Raw genomic sequence first — 26297 nt, 5'->3', positions numbered from 1 at the left:
GGTTCAATTCCTACCCTCCAGAGCAGGAGAAAACAAGCTTGCTCCACCTTCCATGTGACAACCCTTTATATATGTGAAGGTGTTTATCGTATCTCCTCTCAATCTCCTCTTTTCCAGGCTGAACATACCCAACTCCCTCAACCTCTCCTCATTAAGCTTGGTTTTCAGCTTGTCAACATCCTTCTTAAATTGTGGTGCCCAGAACTGGGCACAGTATTCCAGGTGTGGTCTGACCAAGGCAAAACAGAGTGGTACCATTACTCCCCTTGATCTGGATACTAAGCTTCTGTTGACGCAGCCAAAATATAATCACATATCCTGATTTGGAATTAAGGGACTGGCCAATTTCTGGTGCGTAGCTTACAACAAAAGTAATGTAGAAGGCCAGTTGTCAAATTTGGACTTGGCAGTTCCAGGTTCAAATGCTCAGCCACGAAGCTCACTAAGCAGCCTGGAGTCAGTCGCCATCTCTCAACCTAACCGACCTCGCAGGGTTAAAATAAGTGGTGAGGAACTATGAAGGATACCCCCAGGCTCATTGGAGGCGAGGCAGAATAGGGTAAGAATGAAGCCAATATATGTACAGTACAATCTTTTTATTTTACAAAACAGCCCCGTCTCAGGGAAGCTGGTTTTCCAGTGCAGTTGTCCTGCCTCGCCCCGAGTGCATGGCTTTGCACAATTTATAGAGCAGATTAGAAGTATAAATGCTGCATTTTCAGGCATTTCTTCCCTCCCCTGCCAAATCAATGAGGCCCTCCAAGTCAGAAACTGATACCAGCCCTGATAAACACACTGTGACTAGATAAATCCAAACAGCTTTGACATTAAACCCGGGAAGGTATTACTTTGAAGGGTTTAACATATTAACAGACTCCAAACACCATTTCAAAATATTTATGGAAATCACTTTCATAAAGCTTGTACAAGCAGAATAACAAAACCCTGAGGAATATATTATTAAAATCCCACCCTCCATTAAACATGTCAACACTTAAAAGCTTCCGTCTGACATACGGTATATATTTTAGCCACTGGTGATTGAACCCAAATCAACCCCTTGACTGTTTTAACTCACTGGATTTCTTGGGCCCTTCAAGGATTACGAGGGAGGAGAGTTGGTGGTAATTTCTTCTAAAAACCTTCTAAATTTTGAAGGGAAATCGCATGCACCCTTGTTTATCGCAGTGGTCTGGACTCAAAAGATATTCAAATTATGTGGGTGATTAGCCATTACATTTGTACTAAACATGAGGGCTCTCTGTGACCAGAAGATTAGGCTTTGAAGCACAGAAACGAGATATGGGTAACACCTACCCTCCAAGTGTCCCTATTTTCCGGATTTACAGAAGCTGTCCCGGTTTCTGATTTGATCCTGGAAAGTCCCATTTTTTTTTTTTTACTTTAGGACACCCCTATTTTCATTGGAGAAATGGAGGGTATGGAATTATGTGACACCCCCACCCCGAACCAACGCCGAAAACCCGGAAGTAAGTGCTCCGGTTTCCGAACATTTTTCGGAAGCCAAGCATCCAATGCGGCTGTCTGCTACTGTTTCCAGGATATCTGCACCAATCAGAAGCTGTGCCTTGGTTTTCAAACATTTTGGAAGTCAAACGGACTTCTGGAACAGATTAAGTTTGGCACTTTTGGTTTTACTATTTATTTTGCGTTTTTGTTTTTTGAGGCTTTTTCGGTTAATTTGTTTTTGTGAATGTGTGGAACCCAGTTGAATGATTGTGTGACCGTGAAAATGGATAAAAGGCCCCCATCCAAACAATGACTATCATCAGTGCAGGTAAGGAAAGAAAAGAATTTAAATTTTTATCATCTACAATACTGCCTTATTTATTTTATAGTGTTGATTATTGCTTTAATTTTATGGATCAATGGTCTTGTGGGCGGGGAGGGGGGGTTGCAGTGATTTTTAGGAAGTCATTAGTTTGCACCAGGTGTCCTATTGGGAAGACCCAGTTCCCTGAGTGCATGTTCTGGAAGTTGGGCAATAGGGGCAGTACAGGATTCCTTTTTGGTGTACCGACCTCCCCGCTGCACCAAGGATTCCCTGCCCGAGCTGCTTCAGGTCGTGTCGGATGTGCTCCTGGAGACACCTAGCTTGGTTGTCTTAGGGGATTTTAACATCCATGCCGACACGACCTTACAAGGTGCCGCTCGAGACTTCGTGGAAAGCATGGCCACCATGGGGCTGTCCCTGAATAAGTCTGGCCCAACTCATAGCCGCGGACATGCCTTGGACTTGGTGTTCACCTCTATGGATGTTGGTGATCTGACATTAAGTAAAAGCGAAACAAAAGAAGTGTCATGGTCAGATCACTTTCTGGTGCAACTGGACTTCTCCGCAACCCTTCCCCTCTGCAGGGAGGTGGGACCGATTCGGATGGTCCGCCCCCACTACTTAATGGATCCAATTGGCTTCCAGAGAGTGGTAGGGGATGTTTTATCCCATGTCGATGACCTTTCAGCTGATTCCCTGGTGGCCCGCTGGAATGCGGAGTTAACCAGCGCTATTGACTGTCTGGCTCCGAAGCGCCCTCTCAGATTGCATGGAGCCTGGACAGCCCCATGGTTTTCCATGGATCTGAGAGCAATGAAACAATCGCTGAGACGGCTAGAGCACCGGTGGCGGATAACTCATTCTGAAGCTGACCGGACACAGGTTAGAGTTCAATGTCAAGCCTACCAAGTGGCAGTAGTGATGGCGAAGAAGACTTTCTTTACCGCCTCTATTGCATCTGCAGAAAACAGCAGCAGGAGACTCTTTCAGATGGTTCACAATTTAGCATAAAACCTGCTCCATCGATGCCCAGTATGAGCCACATGATCTCCTGCAATGATTTTGCAAAGCTTTTTGCAAATAAAGTCGTTCAGATTCAGAAAGAGGTAGACTCCACCGTGGAAGCAAGGACAGGGCAAGGGAATGCTAGAGTCCTGTCTAGTCAAGCTGTGTGGGATCAATTCCAATCTGTTACCTCTGAGGATGTGGACAGGCTGTCTCCTTGACCCTTGTCCATCCTGGCTTATAAAAGCTAGCCGGGAAGGACTGGGTGATGGGCTTTGAGGGGTGGTGAATGCTTCTCTCTGTGAGGGAGCCTTCCCAGAAGTGGTTATTAAACTGCTTCTTAAAAAAAAACCATCTTTAGATGTGGCCAATATGGCCAAGTATCGCCCAGTCTCAAATCTTCCATTATTGGGCAAGGTGATTGCGCGAGTGGTTGCTGAACAACTCCAGGCATGCCTGGAAGAAGCGGATCCAGTCGGGATTCAGACCTCATCATGGGAATGAAACTGAAAGGTGAGAGCTGTTTCCTAGTTCTGCTGGATCTCTCAGCGGCTTTTGACACCATCGACTACAACATCCTTCTGGACTGTCTAGAGGGGTTGGGAGCTGGGGGCACTATCATACAGTGGTTCCGCTCCTTCCTCCTGGGCCGTGTTCAGAAAGTGGTGGTGGGGGATTAGTGTTCAGACCCCTGGGCTCTCACTTGTGGGGTATCTCAGGGTTCTGTCCTCTCACCCATGCTTTTCAACATCTACATGCAGTTGCTGGGAGAGATCATCAGGGGGTTTGGGCTGGGTGTTCATCAGTATGCGGATGATACCCAGCTCTACCTCTCTTTCAAATCAGAACCAGTGAAGGTGGTGAAGGTCCTGTGTGAGTGTCTGAAGGCAGTTGGAGGATGGATGGCGGCTAACAGACTGAGGTTGAATTCTGACAAGACTAAAGTCCCCTTCTCCTTTTGCCCTCCATCTTTCCCAACATCAGGGTCTTTTCCAGGGAGTCTTCTCTTCTCATGAGGTGGCCAAAGTATTGGAGCACTCAGGGCTGATTTCCTTCAGAATGGATAGGTTTGATCTTCTTGCAGTCCATGGGACTCTCAAGAGTCTCCTCCAGCACCATAATTCAAAAGCATCAATTCTTTGGCGATCAGCCTTCTTTATGGTCCAGCTCTCACTGCCATAAATGTATATTCTAGTTACATCCAGTCTTTATCGAGCATTTGATCTGATTTGGTTGCAGGGAGGTTATACAACAATGAGTAGAATGTTCCATGTACATCCTGATTTGATTACCTCGTGCGTATTCATCTTTCCATAAATCATTTGCTCATTCCACACTTTTCAATGCATTTCCCCAACAATTTCTTAAACACACACACACACACACACACACAATATCAGGATTCTCTTTTTTGGGGGGGGGGGGGAGTAGATCTGTGATGCTGGGGCAACAGAGCATTTTATTCCACTTTAATTGAGGAAACGGAAAACTTCCAAGAATGTGTTTGAATCCCTCCTACAAATTATGACATTCTGAAGGTGTCCTAAAAACTTGTGCAACTATGTCATTTTGATTAGGAGTGCAATGTGTGCTTAAAATGTGTTGGGAAATGCTTAATTCATCACAGCTTCCCTTTGGTTTTTTTTGGAAGGGCAAACAAAGCATCGGAAAATGTGTGTGTATATAAAATTAAATTACAGGGTATTTTCAGCACACACAGATATTGACAGCCCCTCTAAACTCCTTTCTTTTCCCCTTTTGGTAAAGTTTCCCCCCTCTGACCCTGTCATTTCTGTGTCCTTCAGGGGGGTTCAAAAAAAGAGAGAGAGAGAGAGATGTGTAAGGACTTAAAACACAGGACAGTTTTACTGTGTAATTAAAAACCCTACTTAAATACATAAACAATAAAAGCCATCAAGATGCCAAATGTCCCCCCATTATTCCCTAAATACCTTCTAAATCAGGGGTGGTTCAAGGAGAAATAGGTGAACAGTTTGTGGAAGAGGTGTGTGTGTGTGTGTGTTGTGTTGTGTATGACTTTTTTTCAAAGGAAAGTAAGTTTTCCCGTCCTGTTAACAAGGACCCTGCACGCCAAACAAACAGAGCAGGAGTTTTTAGCGCGGAGATTGAAAACCTTTGACCCTCCAGATGTTGTAGAAGTCTCTCTTCCACCACCCCCAGGCTGCACGGCCAATGGTCCAAGATAATAATAATTTTATTATTTGTAGCCCACCCATCTGACTGGGTTGTGCCAACTACTCTGGGCGGCTTCCAAAAGGTATAAATACACAATAGAACATCAAACATTAAGAACTTTCCTATACAGACGGCAGGAGTTGGAGGCCAACAACATCTGGAGGACCTCATAGCTGCTTCGGCAAATGCTAAATCACAGAATTATGCATGTAACAGGCCCTGACTTCAAATTTTGGGGGTCCAAGTTTTTGCAGGGTGGCCTGGATGTTCCCGCCTCCCCAGTATCCTCCACCAGCTCAGGCAAAAACTCACAAGGCAAGTTCTTCCAAGCAGGGCAGCCCAAGGGGTCATTAGGTAAGAGAACAGAGTTAGATGTCTCAATAAACCAACATAGGCTGGGACAACTGGGGGCTATTTCCCACAGGAAACCACATCTGCTTGCATGGACTTTTGTCGTATATGGATTTATAAAAGTGAAGGTGAATCTTTGATCTTTGTAAGCTTCCCCTAGGGCCCGGGGGGGGGGGGGAGCAAGCTTGGATTGTAGAGGAACCCAATAACTCTTAACTGTGAAATATACCCCACAGTATGGTTTCTTATGGAAGATTCTTCGGACTGGGAAAATATCAGTTTGTTCAAAAACATGAATGACCACTGTGTCTTAATTTTAACTAAACAAAGGGAAGTTAGAAGACAGCCCAGAGTCCTGGAAGATAAGACGGTGGAAGGAAAACAGGGCTCTCTGAGGGGGGACTGCACGGAAAATAATTGATGCACAACAACAGAAAGAACAAAATTTTCCTCTTGCATGTTAATTTAACATAGAACTATTAAACATGAAAGAAAGTCGCATACCAGTGACTGCCAAGATAAGATAAAGAATTAAGATTGTTATGATATTGGGAATAAATAAGAAAGAGAAAAGTAGGAACGAGAAATTCTGCTGACTAGCCAGAACATGGGAAGTATCCTCAAATTATATGATTTAGAATGTACAATTGGTTTTGTTATTTGTATTATGATGTGTCAAGATTTGGTATTGTATCAATTGGAGTATAATTAATGAAAACTTAATAAGATGATATTATTATTATTATTATTATTATTATTATTATTATTATTATTATTATTAAAGAAACCAACACAGGCAGTAAGAGGAAAACAAGAAGATCTCATAAGCAAAGGAAGGGCAAGTCACATGGAAGACAAGTCACATGAAAAGAGACTCACAGGCCATCGCGGAGTTCCGGCGTGTCGTTTGGCGTCCCCAGGGACTTAAGACTCCTTTCCAGAGAGGTCACTGTCAGAAGAAGATTATTTTAAAAAAAAAATCGTTATTAACCTCATTATCTTATAGCACAGCACCCTAGGACAAAAACAAACAAACAAACAATCCATCTTTATGGGTGTCATTCTAACATTGAACCAAAGGGGAAGAACAGAATTATTCCTGGGAGGTGTAAGAAAAAAACTTTTTTATCTTTGCCAGACTGATCAAATACTACTTAAGGAAGGAACAACAAATTTGTCAATTTAATTTCTCCTCCCCCCCCCATTCAGTTCTGCCAAAACTGGTTTATATATATATATATATATATATATATATATATATATATATATATATATATATATGTGTGTGTGTGTGTGTGTGTGTGTGTGTGTGTGTGTGTGTGTGTATGTGTGTGTGTGTGTGGTAAATCCCCATTAAGATTTGTCAGCATTTTAGTGTGGATTTCTGCTAATGAACACATTTTTGCATACAGTACGAACATTTTTTTTAAATAAATAAATAAATAAATAAAAACACTTTTTTTTGCAGGAAATTCCCATAGTATAATGCGGTTTTGTATGTTATCATCTCTAATATCTGCATTTTAGGCACGATTGTATTCGTTTATGTGCACACAGTGTGGTTGGAGATGTGCAAATTTGGAGATGTGTAAATACTTAAGAATGGTTGTGTTTTGGTTTGCCTACTGGTTAGGAAAGTGGGAATTAGGTGATTTTTTTCATTATAATGGAAGCAAAATCCCTATACTTTGGGATGGAGAACATAAAAGCAAAATCTGAGCAGAAATTATGGGGCCTATAGTTCATCATCATCTGAACAGCCAGCCCCCTTCTCCTTCTGTTCCCCAGATGATTATCCTGATGATCACCCTCACTTTCTCAAAAAAACAAACAACCCAACAACTTGCTCTGAGTTTTCACTGAGGTGAAATTGCAACGAGAAGAATATGAAATTATTCCTATTTGACAGGGGAGGCAACAGAGATTGAGAAAGGGAGATGAAAAATCCTTCTCAATAAATCTGGAGTAGTGAATTGGATGAGCCACACATAGTGTCAACATAAATTCTTTTCCTTCTTCTTTTACATTATATGGTTCATATGCTACCTCAGAAATGCCAGAAATAAACAATAAGAAGAAATCACACTTGATCTCAATATGTCTCAAAGCTTTGGGAAGAGCTCAGCAATTCTGGACAAACACCATTCAGATATAAACCAAAGTTTGTTGTGAGTAAATTAAGGAAGAAGAAGAGGAGGAGGAGGAGGAGTTTGGATTTGATATCCCACTTTATCACTACCCTAAGGAGCCTCAAAGCGGCTAACAATCTCCTTTCCCTTCCTCGCCCACAACAAACACTCTGTGAGGTGGGTGGGGCTGAGAGACTTCAGAGAAGTGTGACTAGCCCAAGGTCACCCAGCAGCTGCATGTGGAGGAGCGGAGACGCAAACCCGGTTCACCAGATTATGAGTCTACAACTCTTAACCACTACACCACACTGCCATTGGCCCCTCTAGCTCAGCATCCTGTTCTCACAGTGGTCAAGTTGATGTCTGTGGGAAACCTATAAGCAGGATCTCAGCACAGGAGCCCTCTCACCCTCCTGTCGTTTCCAGAAACTGGCATTCAGAAGCATTGTTGTCTTTGACTGTGGAGGCAGAGCCTAGCCATCCTGGCTAGTAGACATCAATAGCCCTCTCCTCCATGAAATTGTCCAATCCTCTTCTCAGGGGCATAGGAAGAGGGGTATGGGGGTGCGGTCCACCCGGGCATCATCTTTGAGGGGGGTGAAAAAATGGCACACTGTGGGGGGCACCACTTACCGCAGCACGCCTGAGCCACACGTCTCTCCTGGGAATAATGCGGTGGCTCATGGGCTTGTAGTGCCCAAAACGGCAGCGTAGGGCTTGCGTCCACCAGGCAGACTCCATGGGCAGCTCACCACGCCGCCGCCCCCCTGGGCGGATCACCGCAGTGCCCCCGTGTGTGGATCGCCGCGGCAGCCCCATGTGGCGCCCCCATGGGCAGATCTCCCCACCCCCTTTGGCAGATCGCCCCACCCCTGTCGCTGGATTGCCCTGTCCCCGCCGCTCCAGGTGCAGGAAAAACTAACTACACCCCTGCCTCTTCCAAAGCTATCTAGGTTCATGCCCCTCCCTGTCTCCTGCAGGAGCGAGTTCCCTAGTTTATCTTCATACTGCAACTAGAAGTCCTTTCACTTCTCTGTCCTGAATCTTCCAATGTTCAGCTTCTTGGGATGTTCACTGAATGTTTTTAACCCTAGTTAAACATGCATTTGGGAGGAGAGTGAAAAGGAGACACACACACACAGGATATCTGCACATCCCCTTTTCTCACCTTCCTAGTTGCTGTACTGCCACACCCTTTGGAAAGCCCCGAAAAACAAAAGAGACAACTGGAAAACAAGGAAGTGCTTCAGAAAGCACAACATTGTTTTAACACAGCCTACAGAGGGCTATTTTTTGCAAAATGACATCCTATGCATGTACCTTTCTATAAAACAGTGTCCTCTTGTTCAAAAAGGAGTTTCTGAACATTGTAATACAATTTGCACCCAATAGACGGGCACATAGCTGCCAAGTCTCCCGTTTTCCCCGGGAAATCCCCATTTTTCCAGCTGTTCCTAGCTGAAAAAGCGGGGTTTTTTTTTGTTTTTCCCCAGTTTATTCTGGCGTGACGGCCATTTTGGAACTGGGCGGAGCATGCTCATAAGCGACTTTTGATGCTGCTCCGCCCAGTTCCAAAATGGCTGCAGTGTGACTTCTGGCACGGCGGCCATTTTGGAACTGGGCAAAGCAGCATCAAAAGTCACTTCTGAGCATGCTACGCCCAGTTCCAAAATGGCGGCAGCGCTACTTCCGGTCAGCTATTTCTGGCCCGGTCCCTTATTTCTCTGACAGCAACTTGGCAGGTATGGACGGGCATGTCTGAAATACGCACCATTGGCATTAATTCGGAAGACGCTGGCCGATGTATCCTGGAAAAGATCCTGCAGTTCATTGGGATCCATCTGTGTGGCTGGAAAGAAGAAGGAGGGAGAGAGTCAATGCCTCAAGCTGCAGATGTTAACCTCATCTCAATTTATAATACTCCAGAGTGTCTCAAATATGGGTTCAACATAGGAGAGGCTAAGCCACTGCTAACAGGTACCGAGGAGGAAAAGCAAACAGGCTTTGTGACTTCCCCACAAACTTTTCATTGTGAGTGACCTCTGACCCTTAATTCACATTACTTTTATTGTTCTGGGGCAGGCCTGGTCTGAATGTTTAAACAAGTATGGCGCGCTCGCAAGATCTCAATCTCCGCCACCTGAATTTAGCCGGCTCCGCGTGCTTTTCAGGCACGCCACGAAGCACAGGGAAAGCCCATCTCAGCTGGAAAGTTCATTCCGAGTTATTTAGGTGAAGAAACTGATCTGTTAAAACAGGATGAAATCAGGTTTACAATCTCTGGCATTCAATGCCCTCTCCCCGATGCTGCCCTGCAGTTCAATAACAACTTAATTATTTTAGGGAAGTGAAAGTGGTGAGGAGGCAGAGGGAGCCTGTTATCTGAACTGGGGGAGTCTGCAGTTTAGGATGGATGCAGTGAAGCCTCCACTCTCAATCTCTCTCTCTCCCCCCCCCCCCCCATACAAACACACATACACATCCCCTCTTCTAGAGGACTGGAGCAGTCAAGAGCAAACACCCGGGCTTTGGGCTGAAAAGAAGCAATTTGCAGAGAACACGTCCTGGTCGCCAGGCGTAGCAATGATCCAGCAGCACAGATGCGTGCCAAGGTTGTAAATGGAAAGAGGGGCGGGGGGAGGGAGGGGACATGGCTAACACAAAAACACTGTATCCAATAAAAATTAAACAAGTTACACTTCATAAAATGCAGTGCTAAAATATTATATTCTCTCTCTCTCTCTCCCATTTCCTTGGTATAAATATGACTGCATCCTCTGTTCGAAAGATATTCCCACAATGCTTTGAGAAAGAGCTAGGGAGGCGACATCTTCTTTGCTTTAACCACCACTTGGGTTGGTGAGTTGGCTGCTGTCTGGGTCAGTTGCCTGGAGCAGGAGTTTCCTGAGCTTGTGTGCAGGTGGTGAAGCAGCCACAGAATGGAAGGAGGAAGGTGGGCACAGTGGGACCATGTCTCAGCACCTGTGTGTGTGTCCCGTCCCCCCAAGCCCATTTATCCATCCTGGCCTGGCCTGGCCTGGCTTATGGGTCATGTTTCTGACCTTATTATTGTGCCTCACTGGGTGTCTTCAGGTTTGTCACAGACTCTCAGCCTAACCTACCTCACAGGGTTGTTCTGAGGATAACATGGAGAGTGGGGAGAGCCACTGTTGCCACTTAAGAGCTCCTTGGAAGAAAAGTGGGATATCAACACAGTGAGGATATGGGTGAGGATTTGTGTGTGACTCCAAACCATAGGTTGCCACCCCTGTTCAGTCTGGCGGAGTTTACAAGACATGATATCTTTGTAAAAAACTGCAGGTTGGGCTATATGAAGCTGCCTTAAACCAAGTCATATCACTGGTCCGTCTAGCTCAGTACTGCCTACACTGACTGGCAGCAACTTTCCAGGGTTGTTCAGACAGGAATGTTTCCACCGGATATGGGGCAACGAGAACTAACCGCGGGGAAGAGCTATTATTGCCCTCATTGTTCTGTTTGTCTGGGTTGTGGACAGCAGGGTTTTGGGCGTGACGGACACTTGGTTCATATCCAGCAGAGATATTCTTGTTGTGTCCATACTTCCAATTGTGTGTCTCAGGAGACTCTTCACAGCCCAGTTTCTCTCAGTCTGAAAGTGTGAGGCGTTGAGCAAGTGTGCCAGGACATTTCAATATTCCCTCAGCGCTACTTCGCCTCTGCCCTCAACAAAAATGGCTGCCCGCTTGCTCAACAAGAGGTGTTTTCTATCACCGTGTGACTAGCAGGAAAAAGAAAAAAAGAGAGAGAGAAGGGGAGTGAGCAGCTGCTCCCAGCGCGGAGATTGAAGTGGCGAGGAAAACCTGTCTGTTGAATTTTGGCCCATCATGCCGTCTGTGAAAGGCATGAGAGATTTGCTGGGGAAAGAGGGAAGGGGGGTGGGATAAGTGGCAACCCTCAGTCCCTAAAGGAACCATTTTGACAGAGAGGGAAATTATTTCGGCATAAGCAGAGCCTCGGAAGCAGCTAAAGAATCCTTCATTGTGACAGGTGCGGGATAAAGCAGCCATTAATGTGAGCGACTGCCGGGGAGGAACACTGGATGTCTGTTTGTCAGATTTCAATGCTTTTCATATCTTCTTGTAGTTTGGGCAAATGTTATTCTTCCTGACCTTTATCCTAAACCAGCTTTAGCTATTACCGAAGCCTTCTGTGGAAGTGGCTCCCAAAACTTTCCGCCGTCAGGTATGTCTTTCCACACCAACTGGGGAGCGAAGATGCTCACCTGCACTTTTGCAGGGGGTTCTGGGACAGGTTCCGTGCTTGAGGACCCGGCAGGTTGACAGGGGCGAGCCAGCAGCAACTCACACAGAGCAAGCTGGAGTTAACTCTTTATTAGCAAAACAGGCTCTGAATATGAGTGTCAGGCCTAATGGCATGGGATGGGGGGGGGGGTCAATGCACAGGAACCAGACCAGCAAGACGCACCACCAGAAAAAGAGGGGGCCCTGTCTCCATGGACATGGCAGGCTCTGAGGTGTAGGGAGCAGCGGGAGTGGTGCTCCAGGAGGCTGAGGCAGCCAAAGGCCCACAGCCCAGCTCACTAGCTGGCTAGGCGGAGCTCACTAGCTCTGGGACAAGGTGTGTGATTCCTCATAGAATCATAGAGTTGGAAGAGACCACAAGGGCCATCCAGTCCAACCCCCTGCCAAGCAGGAAACACCATCAAAGCATTCCTGACAGATGGCTGTCAAGCCTCTGCTTAAAGACCTCCAAAGAAGGAGACTCCACCACACTACTTGGCAGCAAATTCCACTGTCGAACAGCTCTTACTGTCAGGAAGTTCTTCCTAATGTTTCGGTGGAAGCTTCTTTCTTGTAGTTTGAATCCATTGCTCCGTGTCCGCTTCTCTGGAGCAGCAGAAAACAATCTTTCTCCCTCCTCCATATGACATCCTTTCATATATTTGAACATGGCTATCATATCGCCCCTTAACCTTCTCTTCTCCAGGCTAAACATACCCAGCTCCCTAAGCCGTTCCTCATAAGGCATCGTTTCCAGGCCTTTGACCATTTTAGTTGCCCTCCTCTGGACACGTTCCAGCTTGTCAGTATCCTTCTTGAACTGTGGTGCCCAGAACTGGACACAGTACTCCAGGTGAGGTCTGACCAGAGCAGAATACAGTGGTACTATTACTTCCCTAGATCTAGATGCTATACTGCTATAGCTAGAGTAGGCTCAGGACAGGTGAGGGTCACCTGCCTCATCAAACTCAGATGCTGCAAGCAGAATGCAAAGTACAAAAGGGAAGCAGAGCTGAGCTGCTGCATCTGTTCAACTGCCCACCTTGGCTTGGATGCTCCTGGGCATCCATGGGACTGTGCTTTGGGTTTGACTCTGGACTGTATCCTGACTGCTGGACATCTGACTTGGACTACCATACTTGGATTGACCATGGACTGTGTTTTCTGACCTGTCAACCTCAGAGTTTGGATTTCGAACTTTGCTTGTTTGGATTGGCCCCTGGTCTTTGAACTTTGGACTTGACTTGCTGCCTTGCTGCTTGGTAAGGGGTTCAGGACAAAAGGTCTTCATCCAGCCCCAGACATACTCTAGAGCAGGCATCCCCAAACTGTGGCCCTCCGAATGTTTTGGCCTATAGCTCCCATGATCCCTAGCTAACAGGACCAGTGGTCGGGGAAGATGGGAATTGTAGTCCAAAACATCTGGAGGGCCAAAGTTTGAGGATTCCTGCTCTAGGGCACACACATAAGAACTTCATTGGATCAAGCCAAGGACAAACCTATCACAGCTTCGTGTTCCTGTTCCTGGTGGCTAATCAGATGTCTCTTATGGGAATCTCTCTCTCTCTCTCTCTCTCTCTCTCTCTCTCTCTCTCTCTCTCTCTCTCACACACACACACACACACACACACACACATTCTCTTGGCTGGAAAACTTTCCTCTTTCTTCATACCACCCGGTGATCAAACATCCTTTATTTTCACTTTTTGACCTGAAGGAGGAATTTCCAGAACTAGTCTCACCTTTCAGATCGCAACTCGAGGCACCAGTGATTTGTGATTGCAAAAGCGGCGGAAATATAAATACATTTTTCCCACCTTGTAATCAAGCTTTAATCAAACCGTGCCTGGCATTTTTTTTTAATTAACTTGTTTTCATTCTCTTTTGTTTCCTTATTTAGCACCGTCGTTAAGAAGCAGTTGTTCAGGAAGAACAAAGCAACCGTCACCCAGCCTCACAAACCCATTCTCATTCTGCTCATGTTTCAGGTTTTAGAAGGACACTGATGTAAAATAAAAATAAAAATTGATGGTGTATATATTTTATTTTTATTTTTTTAAATACATTTTATTCCAGTTTTCCAAATTCAACAAATTAACAAAACCAATCTTTTATACAAAATCTTATATTCACATCTTTTACCTTGCTCCGCCGAGCTATGACTTCCCCCCCTCCCTTCATGCGGGTTTCTTGTTAATTCCCTTTTTTGCAGTTCCTTTTTTGACATATTGGTCAATTCGTAAGGTTTATTTTAATCCTGCGAGAGTTTTTAATGATCTACAGTTTTTCTCCATATAGTCCACATATTTACTCCAGTCCTTTTGAAACCTTGTCTCCCCCTGGTCACGAATCTTGCATGTCAATCTAGCAAGTTCAGCATAGTCCATCATTTTTATCGATGGTGTATATATTTTATATGTCACCACCATTGACATGGCTGTCCCCTTCTATCAAACCATCCACAGCCATTGAAACAGTATGAAAATGTTGGGAGTCAGGAGAGAGCCAGGACAAAGGAAGATGGTACTCCTGTATCCTTAAGAACATTGGGGGGGGGATGAATGAACTCTTCCCCTAAGACAGAGGTGAGACACCTCTGGCATATACAAGGATGAAAGAAAACAAGAAGAGCCTGATGATTCTGGCCAGTGGCCCATCTCCTCCAACATCCTGTTCTCACAGCAGCCAACAATATGCCTTCAGAAAGCCCACAAGCAGGACCTGAATGCAATGGCAATCTCCTCTCCTGTGGTTCCCAGTTCTTAGTATTCATAAGTGAGCTGGACACGGGTGGCACTGTGGTCTAAAAACCACTGAGCCTCTTGGGCTTGATGATGAGAAGGTCGGCAGTTCGAATCCCCATGGCAGGTGAGCTCTGGACGGTTAAGTCCAATCAAAGGTGACTATCGGGTTGTGGCGCTCATCTCACTTTCAGGTCAAGGGAGCTGGCGTTTGTCCACAGACAACTTTCCGGGTCATGTAGCCAGCAGGACAAAACCGCTTCTGGCGCAACAGAACACTGTGATGGAAAACAGAGAGCACGGAAATGCTGTTTACCTTCCCGCCGCAGCGGTACCTATTTATCTACTCGCACTGGTGTGCTTTCAAACTGCTAAGTTAGCAGGAGCTGGGACAAAGCAACAGGAGCTCACCCCGTTATGCAGATTCAAACCGTTGACCTTCCGATCAGGAAGCCCAAGAGGCTCTGTGTTTTAGACCATATTGCCACCCGTGTCCTTTACCTCTGCCTCTGCTAGTAGCTGTTGATAGTTTTGTCCTTCATTACTTTGTTCACTCATCTTTTTAAGCCACCCAAATTGCTGGTCATCACTGCCTCCTGTGGAAGTGAGTTCCACCTTTTAGGTATGCTCTGTGTGAATAAGTACTTTCTTATATTTGTCTCGGTTCTTCCAATGTTCACCTTCCTTGGGTGTCTACCTCTATCATGTCACCTCCTATTCACCTTTTCTCCGAAAGCTCCCAAAGGTGCAACTGTTCCTCATAGGAAAGTTGTTTGTGAAATACTCAGAGGGCTTACACACACACACACACACACACACACACACACAGAGAGAGAGAGAGAGAGAGATCTGTATTTGTCTCTATCTGATGTTCCATTAGAAAAAAAACACAGAGTAAACCCTGTCCATCGCCAAGCTGTGTGCGGTAAGTGCTTTCTAATTTTGGTAAAAGCAGGGCATTTTGGTTTCAGTCGGCTGCTTTTATAAATTAAGCATCCGCCTGCTTTTTAATCAATGAAGAGAGAGAGAGGGGGGGAAAATATTAAATGGAAAGGCTTTTTCAGGAAAAAGTGTGCCTTATTACCAAAATCTCTGTTAGCTGGGGTTTTAAAATGACAAAGTGATTTAAGTCGTTTAGGCCAGGGGAGGATTAAGAGAGAGTTTAAAGACAATTCATTATTCAATGGAATAAAACCAGCCTCGTGGAAAATGCCCATTTGCTCACAAAACTTGTGAGAAATAACTGTTCGGTGTTTAATAGTTTCGCTGTGGGTGTCATTGTGAGCACAGCCGAAGTAGAGCACCCAAACTCGGAGGCCAGATGAATGGAACATGTTCAGTCCTCATTGAAACTGTGTGTTTTGTTTTGTGCCCCTTTTGCTGTTGCTTGTTTTTCCTCTACATATTATTTGCTGTTGTTCTGCAAACCTAAGGCTTCCCCAAGAATGCAGACACCTCCCTCAGGGCCAATGGGGGGGGGGATAATTTAGCTAGATACACGGCCACCCTTGGAGAACTGAGATTGCTATGTGCTGCAAAGAGCAACCAGTGTATGATACAATCACAGAATTGTAGAGTTGAAAGGGACCACGAGGGTCATCTAGTCCAACCCCTGCAATGCAGGAATCTCCCCCCCAAAATGTGGGTCTCGAACCCACAACCTTGAGATTAAGAGTGTCATGCTCTACCAACTAAGCTATCCCAGCAAAGAGCAAACACAATGGTTGTGGGATGTGACACATACATAGCAGTCAAGTACAACATTCCTAGAGTGGACATGAAAAGGGATGTTTAGTCCAGCCAGTCAGAACTTCCTGTTTCCTCCTGGGCTGGGACAAACTTTCCTCTGCTTATGACTAGAGGTGGGTGTGACCTTACCTGCCCAGGTAATAAAAGGACAAGGCAGGCAGCACACTCTCTCCTCTCTTCTCCATCTTGCTTTCGCCGTGTGAGCTGCAGTGACTGCTAGCCTGCAATCACTGGGAGTAATCACTGGGAGCAACAAGCTAGCCACTGTGTGTTTAAAAGGGGAATGCAAAACTCTGCTATATATCCTCTCCTGCCTCCCTGAACATTCCCACAATGGTGTGAAGAAAGGTCACAGACACACACACACACACACCCCGGTCTCATATAATACTGGTCAGTGAAATAGTTTTTTGAATGAATGAACCAAGCACTTGCTCCCAGTTTCCACACTTGCCTTGATTCAGAGCAAGAATGTCAGGGTCACTGGGCTCCCAACATCCTGTGGGAACTTCTCAGACTCCTCACAGCAGGAGAACGAGAATGCAAGAGCGTAACAAGAGTCCTTTTATATCAGATCTAAGGCCCATGTAGTCCAGCGCACTGTTCTCAAGATTCAACCAGATACCATTGGGAAGACCACAAGATTTGTGTGAACCGAATGAGAAACAGATGAATGTTGCCTGCATTTGCCTTCAAATTCACCTAGATATAGGCATAAATAAAGACACATTTGGAAGTTTCAAGGGATCTCCAGCAATTCACCATTGTTCAGTAGAATTTCTAATGAATTGGTGTGATTGTACCTATTTTGGCAGAGTTTGCAGGTCAAATTACACTGTGAAGTCATCATCTACCTCTCACCTGGACTTGCTGTCCTCCTAATAAAAGTCCATGGATGCTGAAGAAATTTTCAGTGAATGAAGCAAAATTGAGGAAGCCTTAGACTAGAAAGGCCATCCAATTTTGCTTAATCTGCAGTTTTGCGGTGAATTTAGAGGTTCCTGCTCAAGCAACAGATCTGAGCAATTTCAAGTGGATGGAGAGGCAGACAATTAACAGTCTACTGAAATTTATTGAGGGCTGGGATTCATCTCTCTATAGTGTAGCATGACGTTCTATGCTGTGAGGGATGGTGCTGACAGGTTTAGGATGATGACCTTCCTGTATGCTTGTGAAACATGGACCACTTATAAACGCCATCTCCAACTCCTCAAAAGATTCCATCAATGATGTCTCCGAAAAATGTTACACTTCACTTGGGAAGACAGGCAAACTACTACCAGTGTACTGGAAGAAGCAAAGATCACCAGTGTCGAAGCAATGATTCTTCAACATCAACTTTGTTGGATGGTTCATGATGTGTGGATGCCTGACGATCGTCTTCCAAAGCAACTACTCTATTCCGGACTTAAAAATGGAAAGCGTAATGCTGGTGGTCAACAAAAGAAGTTTAAAGACTCTCTCAAGGCAAATTTTTAAAAATGTAGTGTAAACACCAAAAACTGGGAAACACTTGCCTGCGAGCGCTCCAGTTGGAGAACAGCCTTTACCAAAGGTGCCATGGGCTTTGAAGACACTCAAACTCAGGACTCAAGGGAGAAACATACCAAGAGGAAGGCACACTTGGCAAACCCTCACCGTGATCAACTCCCGCCTGGAAATCAATGTCCCCCCCTGTAGAAGGACGTGTGGATGCAGAATTGGCCTCCATAGGCACTTGTTTATGGAAGACAATCTTACTCGGCTACAACTGATCACCAAAGAAGAAGATAGCAATAACAAAAATGGGGAACAGGTGGCCCTTCAAAGGTTGCTAAACTCCACCTTGCGTCATCCCAGACCACTGGCCATGTTGGTTGGTATTGATGGGAGTTGTAGGTAAAAACATCTGGAGGGCCACAGGTTCCCACCACTGGCCGAAAAGCTGTGGTACACCTGGTGGATTTGGAAAACCCTGCTTAGCCAAAGCATTTGTAGGAATTCCTAAGGAAGGTGAAGGAGAGCTCACATCATCACTGACCACTGCTGGTGCTGGCTGGGGCTGATGGACATTGTGAAGTCCAACAGCAACTAGAGGACTGCAGGTTGCCCAACCCTGACTGAGTCATGCGAATGAGGTTGACATACTGTAGGCTTAAAAAAAAACTGGACTAAAAAAATCTGATGCAGTGAAGACAATAAAACAAATCCCTTGCATGAGACTAGTTAGTGTGGCATTCTTGGAGGAAATGCAAGTGAAGGAATAGCCTCACTTCTCATTTAGATAAGTCCTGATGAACTCATCTGTCTACCAAGGTATTCCCCCCCCGCCCCCCACAGGAGACACATTGCAGTTGCATTTAGCCACCTTTATCACTGTCTTTAATCATCACCAGTATTACCAGCAACAGAACAGGCAAGCATTTCTTATCCTGACAACACGCTCACGATGAACAGAGGTGATACGGCGGAGAAATCATCTCCGTCGACCAAGCAGAGACACGTTTTTAGACATCGAAGAGGAAGATGGATTCCAAAGTGAATAGCCCATGCGGTTGCGTATTACTTTCCAGCTTTCTGAATTATAAATGCTTTTTAAAAGGCACAACAGTATCGGGGAGTGTAATCTTGACAGTTCTATCTAGAGGGTCTAACATATTGCATAGAAAGGCTGGCAGTAATATTGAGCCAATCTCGGTGTATCTCGGGAAGTGATATACATCGTTCAGGAGATTATCCTCGCTGACGTGAAGTTGGAGGGACTCCAGAACCAGACTGAGGCAACAATCTGGATCAATGGGGAAGATAAGAACTGTGAGTGGTTATAGCCTTGTTTAAGCAATGAAGATATTGAGGATGCTATTTTGGGACTCCTCTTTGCATCTTTGGGCTAAGACCAGCTGTGTAGTGCAGGAGACCAGAGAAAACTAAGCCTCTTCAGTTCAAGGCATTTGCTTTTGACTTATTCATTGCATTTATAACCCACCTTTCATCCAAGGAGCTCAAGGTGGATTATAAACTTCCACTCCTAGTCCTATTCCCATTTTATCCTCGCAATAGCCCCTATGAGGTAGTCGAAACAAACAAACAAAAAAATCATTCCAGTAGCACCTTAGAGACCAACTAAGTTTGTCATTGGTATGAGCTTTCATGTACATGCACACTTCTTCAGATACCCCTATGAGGTCAAAACAAAATGAAAACATTCCTTCCAGTAGCGCCTTAGAGACCAACTAAGTTTGTCATTCAGATACATGGTCTCAGAAGAAGGATGCATGCACATGAAAGCTCATACCAATGACAAACTTAGTTGGTCTCTAAGGTGCTACTGGAAGGATTTTTTTCATTTTGTTCCGACTACGGCAGACCAACACTGCTACCTACCTGTAACTAGCCCTATGAGGTAGGTTAGGCTAAATGTGAGTGACTGGACCAAGGTTATGCTAATGAACATACATGCATTATATTGATGGGAAATGCATGCAAAGACGTGTGTAATAGACCACAATGTATATCTATGTTGGATGAAAAGCATACTTAAAGGCTAATGAAGTTGACTCTTTTTTTATAGAACATGCAAACTGCGATGGAAACTGAACTTAAAAGTTTAAAGAGGTCAAAGAAACTGACACTGATGGTTTTGCCCATCTCTAGGTGGGCCAACAAATATGCTCATGAGCTGGCTGAGTTTTTCATAGAATTGCTGAGTTGGAAGGGACCCCAAGGGTCATTTAGTTTGAACCCTTGCAATGCAGGAATCTCAGCTAAAGCATTCATGGCAGATGGGCACCCAACCTCTGCTTAAAAACCTCCAAGGAAGGAGAATCCACAACCCCCAAGGGAGTCAGTTCCACTGTCGGACAGCTCTTCCTGTCAGAAAATTCTTCCTGATGTTTAGTTGAATCTCCTTTCTTGTAACTTGAAGCCATTGGTTGGGTCCTATCCTCCAGAGCAGGAGAAAACAAGCTTATTCCCTCTTCCATGTGACAGCCCTTGATAAATTTGAAAATGGCTATCCTATCTCCTCTCAGTCTCCTCTTTTCCAGGCTAAACATACCCAGCTCCTTCAACCACTCCTAATAAGGCTTGGTTTTGTCTGTTTCCAGGAAAGAATGAACCTATACTAGCTCTTTGCAACCTGGATGGTGATGCTAACAAAATATACCCATCTTTTCTGCCTTACCTTCCTTCCCACGTTCCCCCCCCCCCATGGAGGAAGAGATTACTGGTCCTTATTTTACCTTCCATACAGTCTTTGAATAGAGTGAGCTAAATAGGGACCCAGGTGGCGCTGTGGGTTAAACTACAGAGTCTAGGGCTTGCTGATCAGAAGGTCGGCGGTTTGAATCCCTGCAACAGGGTGGGCTCCCGTTGCTCGGTCCCAGCTCTTGCCCACCTAGCAGTTCGAAAGCACATCAAAGTGCAAGTAGATAAATAGGGACCGCTCCGGCGGGAAGGTAAACGGTGTTTCCGTGCGCTGCTCTGGTTCGCCAGAAGGAGCTTTGTCATGCTGGTCACATGACCCAGAAGCTTTCTGCGGACAAACACTGGCTCCCTTGGCCTATAGAGCGAAATGAGCACCGCAACCCCAGACTTGGACACGACTGGACCTGATGGCCACGGTGTTAGCATGGCCCTTTACCTTTAAGGCTGCAATATTAAACACACTTGCCTGGGAGCAAGCACAACTGACCACAGCAAGATTTACTGTACTTCTGAGCACACATGCCTAGCACTGCAATGTAACAAAGGGATTGCAATTGCAGCTTCTGCAGGGCTGGAGCAGCAACAGCTGGCGGTTTTTGATCGGAGGTGGGGGGTCTCTAATGTCATGTTTCCCCTATTAAGCAAACCTAAAAATATCCTTGCGTTCCTCTCCCAGGAGGTGCAAGAAATGTAAACACTTGAGAGGCAAAGAGGCATCTTTGGGAAAGCAGAGTGTCAGCAAATAGGCTGTCAGGCGTGGGATGCGGAAAGAGAAATGCGCAGAGAGATACACAGTTCTGGGATCTCATCTTTTGTTGGTTGGTAAAAATACTGTCAAAACAGAAATGGGGAGCTCACGCTGGCACACCAAGGGGAATGCCTTCTATTAATGAGTCAAGCATCCATGCTGGAAAAGGCAGATGTTGTTGCCACGAAATGTTGCACCCCAGCTTTTTAAAATAATAATAATAATAATAATAATAATAATAATAATAATATGCATTAAATAAATAGGAAAATGGAACTTGCTCCCATGGGAGGCAGGGATGGCCACCGACCTGGATGGCTTTAAAGGAGGACTGGACAAATTCATGGCAAATAAGGCAATGAATGGAGCCAGCAATGCTTCTGAACAGCAGTTGCTGGAAACCACAGGAGGGGAGAGGGCTCTTGCGTGCGAATCCTGCCTGCAGGTTTCCCGCAGGCACCTGGCTGGCCATCATGAGAACAGGATGCTGGACTAGATGGGACACTGGCCTGATCCAGCAGGCTCTTCTTATGTTTAGAACAGGGCAATGCCTTCTACAGTGGTGCCTCACTAGACGAAATTAATTCGTTCCATGGGTCTTTTCTTATAGCGAAAAAATTCGTCTAGCGAATCCCATAGGAATGCATTGGATTTTTTTTGATTTTTTATTTTTTTGCCCATAGGAGCACATTAATTGAATTTCAATTTATTCCTATGGGAAACCGCGATTCGCTAGACAAATTTATCGTAAAACGCATTCGTCTAGCGAGGCAAGCTCCGCTCGAAAAATCCTTTCGTTAAGCAGAAATTTCGTTAAGCAGGGCATTCGTTAAGCGAGGCACCACTGTACTGAATAATAAGAGTCCTAGTGACGTGGTGGGAGAGCAAGATACTCAGCGACCAAAAAAAAGAGGAAAACTCCCAGGCCAGCGGCTGTCAGGGACTGTACTGCGGAGGAATGGTGGGAACCCACCCCCCTCCTCCTGAAGCTTCCTGAGAAGAGGACAGTATAGATTTGCAACAGTGGTTTGCAGAAGGTCATAGTTCAGAAGCTGCAGAGGGGAGAAGCTGGGAAATATTGGGAGGGGGGCAGGAGGAAGAAGCACCAGGGGAGAGACAGCTGACAGACACAGTGTCCTTGGAAAGCATTCCTGACCCCCTTCCCAGGACCAGGCATGCATTGAGAGTAGTAGAACAAAAAACTCAGAGGCAGGAAGCACAGATCAGCCAGCACAAGGATGACATAGAATAGGAAGGACTGAGGGGGTGGGAATTTACTCGGAGCAACACCAGTATCTAAGAGAGACGGCATTTTTATGTCTCTCTCACTGTGAATATTGAATAAAAGACGTGGTAAGAACTATTTTTGTTTATCTACTTCTTGGCTGCCACCGTGGGTGGGATCTGATTCCCTGAAGCCTGACAGTGGCGTAGAAAGTCCTGCCAGCACCTTAGTGCATTGCAGCGACTGCGTCCCGGGCACCTGGCAGGGACACAGCGGACATGCGTCAGGGTGCTTGAGCTGCCATATCCCTCCCAGCTGTAGCTCATCCGGGAGGGACAAGGTGGCCCAGGCACTCTGCTGGCCCAAAGCCACCCAAAGCAATCTGCCCCTTCTGCATCCCTATAGCTATGTCACTATTCCAGGTGGGAAATACAAAGGTCCACCCTCTTTTTAGACAGGATCCTGCATTTTCTTTTCTCTTTCTCTCCCTGTATGATGATTACGACGATGGGTTGTTTGTTTTTCTTATTGTATTATGAAAAAAGCTTTAATAAAAAAATTAGCCCCAGAGGGGGGAATGGTCAACTCTTTCATTGGAGGTTTTTAAGCATAGATTCAATGGCCATCGGTCAGGGATACTTTAGTTGTGATTCTGGCATTGCAGGAGGTTGGACTAGATGGCCCTTGGGCTCCCTTTCCAACTCTACAATCCTATGATTCTATTCTGTTTCCCTGAAGAGGGCAGACTGGAACCCCAGGTCATGACAAAAGCTAACAAAAATGCATGCCCGCAGTTCAGGAAAGCTCCTGCCTTCACTGAATGTGCCAAAGTTTGGAAAGAATTGATGGACTGCAGAGAAAGTGACTGATGAGATGAAGAGATGAAAGGAACTACAGCAAATGTGAATATTTTATCAGTTGCAAGAGCAAATCCCTACACAGGTAAGTCTCTGATTCTCTCCACATACACCTGTTCACAACTTTCCAAAATAAAGGAGGCTGTGTAGAAGGACCAAGGGAATTAACAAACCAAAAAAACAACAAAAAAAAAAACAAAAAAAACCACATTTCAAAGAGCCCAAGAAGTCTTTAGCATCCCAGCCTCTGATGAACAAGCACAACACCCCCCCCCCTCTTTTCTTAAAGGGACTCATTAAAACTCCTCTCTAGTGCAGATTCCCACACTATTGTCGTGGGACTTGTCTATATAGCCAGGGTTTTTTAAAAAAAAAATTCTGTTAAGCCTCAAAAGCCAGGGTATTTTTAATTCTTGGTGCACATCTTGGTTCTTCTTCTTCAAGCAGTCAGTACGGATGACCATGTGATGCAGAGCTCCCCATGGTTGTGATGGACTCCTGCAGCATTTTCACAAAGCACAACAATCCCTTTCTACTCTGCACCGATTGGGCAGCCTGTGTTCCATGGGTAGGCAAACAAAGGCCCAGGGGTTGGATCCGCCCCAATCGCCTTCTAAATCCGGCCCGCGAACAGACCAGGAATCAGTACGTTTTTACATGAGTAGAATGTGTGTGTTCATTTAAAATGCATCTCTGGGTTATTTGTGGTCCATAGGAATTTGTTCACCCCCCCCCCCCCCGAGAGAGAGAGAGAGAGAGAGAGAGAGAGAGGGAGAGAGAGAGAGAGTCCAGCCCCCCACAAGGTCTGAGGGTCATTGAACCTGCCCCCTGCTGAAAAAGTTTGCTGGCCCCTGCTCAGTCTGCTCCAAAATGAAGCATGTATTCACACAATACGTAAACTATGGAACTCACTAACACAGGGAAGAGCACAGCCATCGTGGTTAGCAGCCATCAATAGCCCTCTCCTTCTCCAAGAATTTGCCGAATCATCTTTTAAAGCCATCTACAGTAGGTTGGTGGCCATTACTGCCTCCTGTGGCAGGGAGTTCCACGGTTTAACCATGAACAGCCTGAGGCCCAACATCTGGCCTAAATGGTTTCATTCCTTCACAGGCAGACAATGTATGTATACACACACACATAGTTCATGAATTTTTGTCCAATTTACAATTAATTTCGCAAATTAAACAAAAGTCATAGATTGTGTGTGTTTATACATACATTGTCTGCCTGTGAAGGAATGAAACCCACACTCAGGCTGTTCATATCGGTAGTTAAACCATGGAACTCCCTGCCACAGGGATGTCAATTAAATGCATAATTTCCACTGCAGGTGCAGAATTTGTGCCTCGCCACTCTCTTTTGATATTTAAAACTGTGTGAATTCAGGTGCCCTTTTTATTGTGTCTTCTCCCCCTGGAAACAATTCCTTCCCGGGGAGTTTTCCATCTGCTTGTTGAATGGATATGCAACTTTACTGCAGATGAAAAAGGCTGGCCGGTGCCTAAAGGGAGCTGGGGGTTTGGTAGATGCTATTCTTCTTCCCGAGGCAGAAGGTCAGCAGTTCCGGTCTCCATGGATCCATACATTCATTGAATCAAAAACAAGAAGAGAGCCGGAAAGACCTGTTCGGATTCCCCCCCCCCAAAAAAGGAGTACATCCCACCCCCCAGAAAGTGCTCTGAGGCCTGACCCTCTTTGACTGTTGTGCATTCAAGCACTGAGACTTCCAACCTGACTCAATACACAGCCCTCTTCTCAAACAGATTTCACTGCTGCAGGGGCTTTCTTGCAAGATGCAAGGAGCTCAGCTTTAGAAAAGATCCTTTGCATTGGAACCCAAGGGTTTACGAGCCACAGACTCCTGCAAAGCATAAGCCATCTTCGTCGTCTTCTTTTTTTCTCTCTTAGCCACCAGCGGACCTTCCCAAACACAGGCCAGTGTTCATTCAGAACAACCAAACCAAATTCCTCAATATCTTCTGGGTTAGAGTTGGGCAAGCTCTCCCAAGTTCGCACTGGACTGGCTCAGAAATAATATTGAGTTCTTAGTAGCTACACAAGCCTGTCCATTCTGGAGGAAATCAGCCCTGAGTGCTCACTGGAAGGACAGATTGTGAAGCTGAGGCTCCAAGACTTTGGCCACCTAATGAGAAGAGAAGACTCCCTGGAAAAGACCCTGATGTTGGGAAAGATGGAGGGCACTAGGAGAAGGGGACGACAGAGGATGAGATGGTTGGACAGTGTTCTCGAAGCTACGAACATGAGTCTGACCAAACTGCAGGAGGCAGTGGAAGACAAGTGCTTGGTGTGCTCTGGGTTCACGAAGAGTCGGACACAACTAAACGACTAAACAACAACCACTATTCTGGGCACCCCAGCTGATGAAGGCAGGGGTCCTCTCAGGTGGGCACCATTGCCATTATAAAAGAACAAGGAAGGTGTTCATGGTGAGTTCTCGCACCTCTTTTTTCTGGAAAAATAGCACTGGATGAAGGATATTGGCTAGCTGGAATGTGTGTAGACGAAGGCAACTTGGTTGATCAAGGGTGTGGAGGCCAAACCATATGAAGAATGGTTGAGGGAGCTCAGTATGTTTAGTCTGGAAAAGAGAAGACTGAGGGGAGATATGAAAGCCACCTTCAAATATCAAAAGGGAAGATGGAGCAAGCTTGTTTTCTCCCACTCTGGAGAGTAGGACCCGAACCAATGGCTTCAAGTGACAAAAGAGGAGATTCAGACTATACATCTGGGAGAACTTTCTGGCAGTAAGAGTTGTTTGGCAGTACAACAGACGCCCTCGGAAGGTGGTGGACTCTCCTTCCTTGGAGGTTTTAAAGCAGATTTTGGATGGTCATCTGCCATTGATGCTTTAGTTGAAATTGCCGCATTGCAAGGGGTTGGACTAGATGACCTTTGGGATGCCTTCATTTTTTTTTCCAATTCTATGATTGTATGACATCACTCTGTCTCGTAGAACTCCCATAATTAAGAGGGTCCTTCCCACCACCACCCCATTTTTTGCACCTTGTT

General features: G+C 45.5%; 1 protein-coding gene across 5 annotated transcripts in view; it reads right to left on the bottom strand.

Annotated features, from left to right (window-relative positions):
• Window positions 1-26297, bottom strand: part of TSNARE1 (t-SNARE domain containing 1) — a 381230-nt gene that overhangs the window by 236090 nt on the left and 118843 nt on the right. For all 5 annotated transcript variants that reach the window (XM_060277563.1, XM_035125893.2, XM_060277562.1 and 2 more), the window contains 2 exons: window positions 9248-9325; window positions 6227-6296 (listed from right to left, as the gene is read on the bottom strand). In XM_060277563.1, coding sequence (XP_060133546.1) covers window positions 6227-6296; window positions 9248-9325 — 148 coding nt within the window. The remainder of the gene's footprint in view (window positions 1-6226; window positions 6297-9247; window positions 9326-26297) is intronic.

This window comes from Zootoca vivipara, chromosome 8 (genome assembly GCF_963506605.1).
Source record: "Zootoca vivipara chromosome 8, rZooViv1.1, whole genome shotgun sequence".
In the NCBI taxonomy this organism is placed as follows: Eukaryota; Metazoa; Chordata; class Lepidosauria; order Squamata; family Lacertidae; genus Zootoca; species Zootoca vivipara.
Note: the sequence above shows the minus strand (reverse complement) of the source record. Positions and strands in the feature narration are given on the sequence as shown.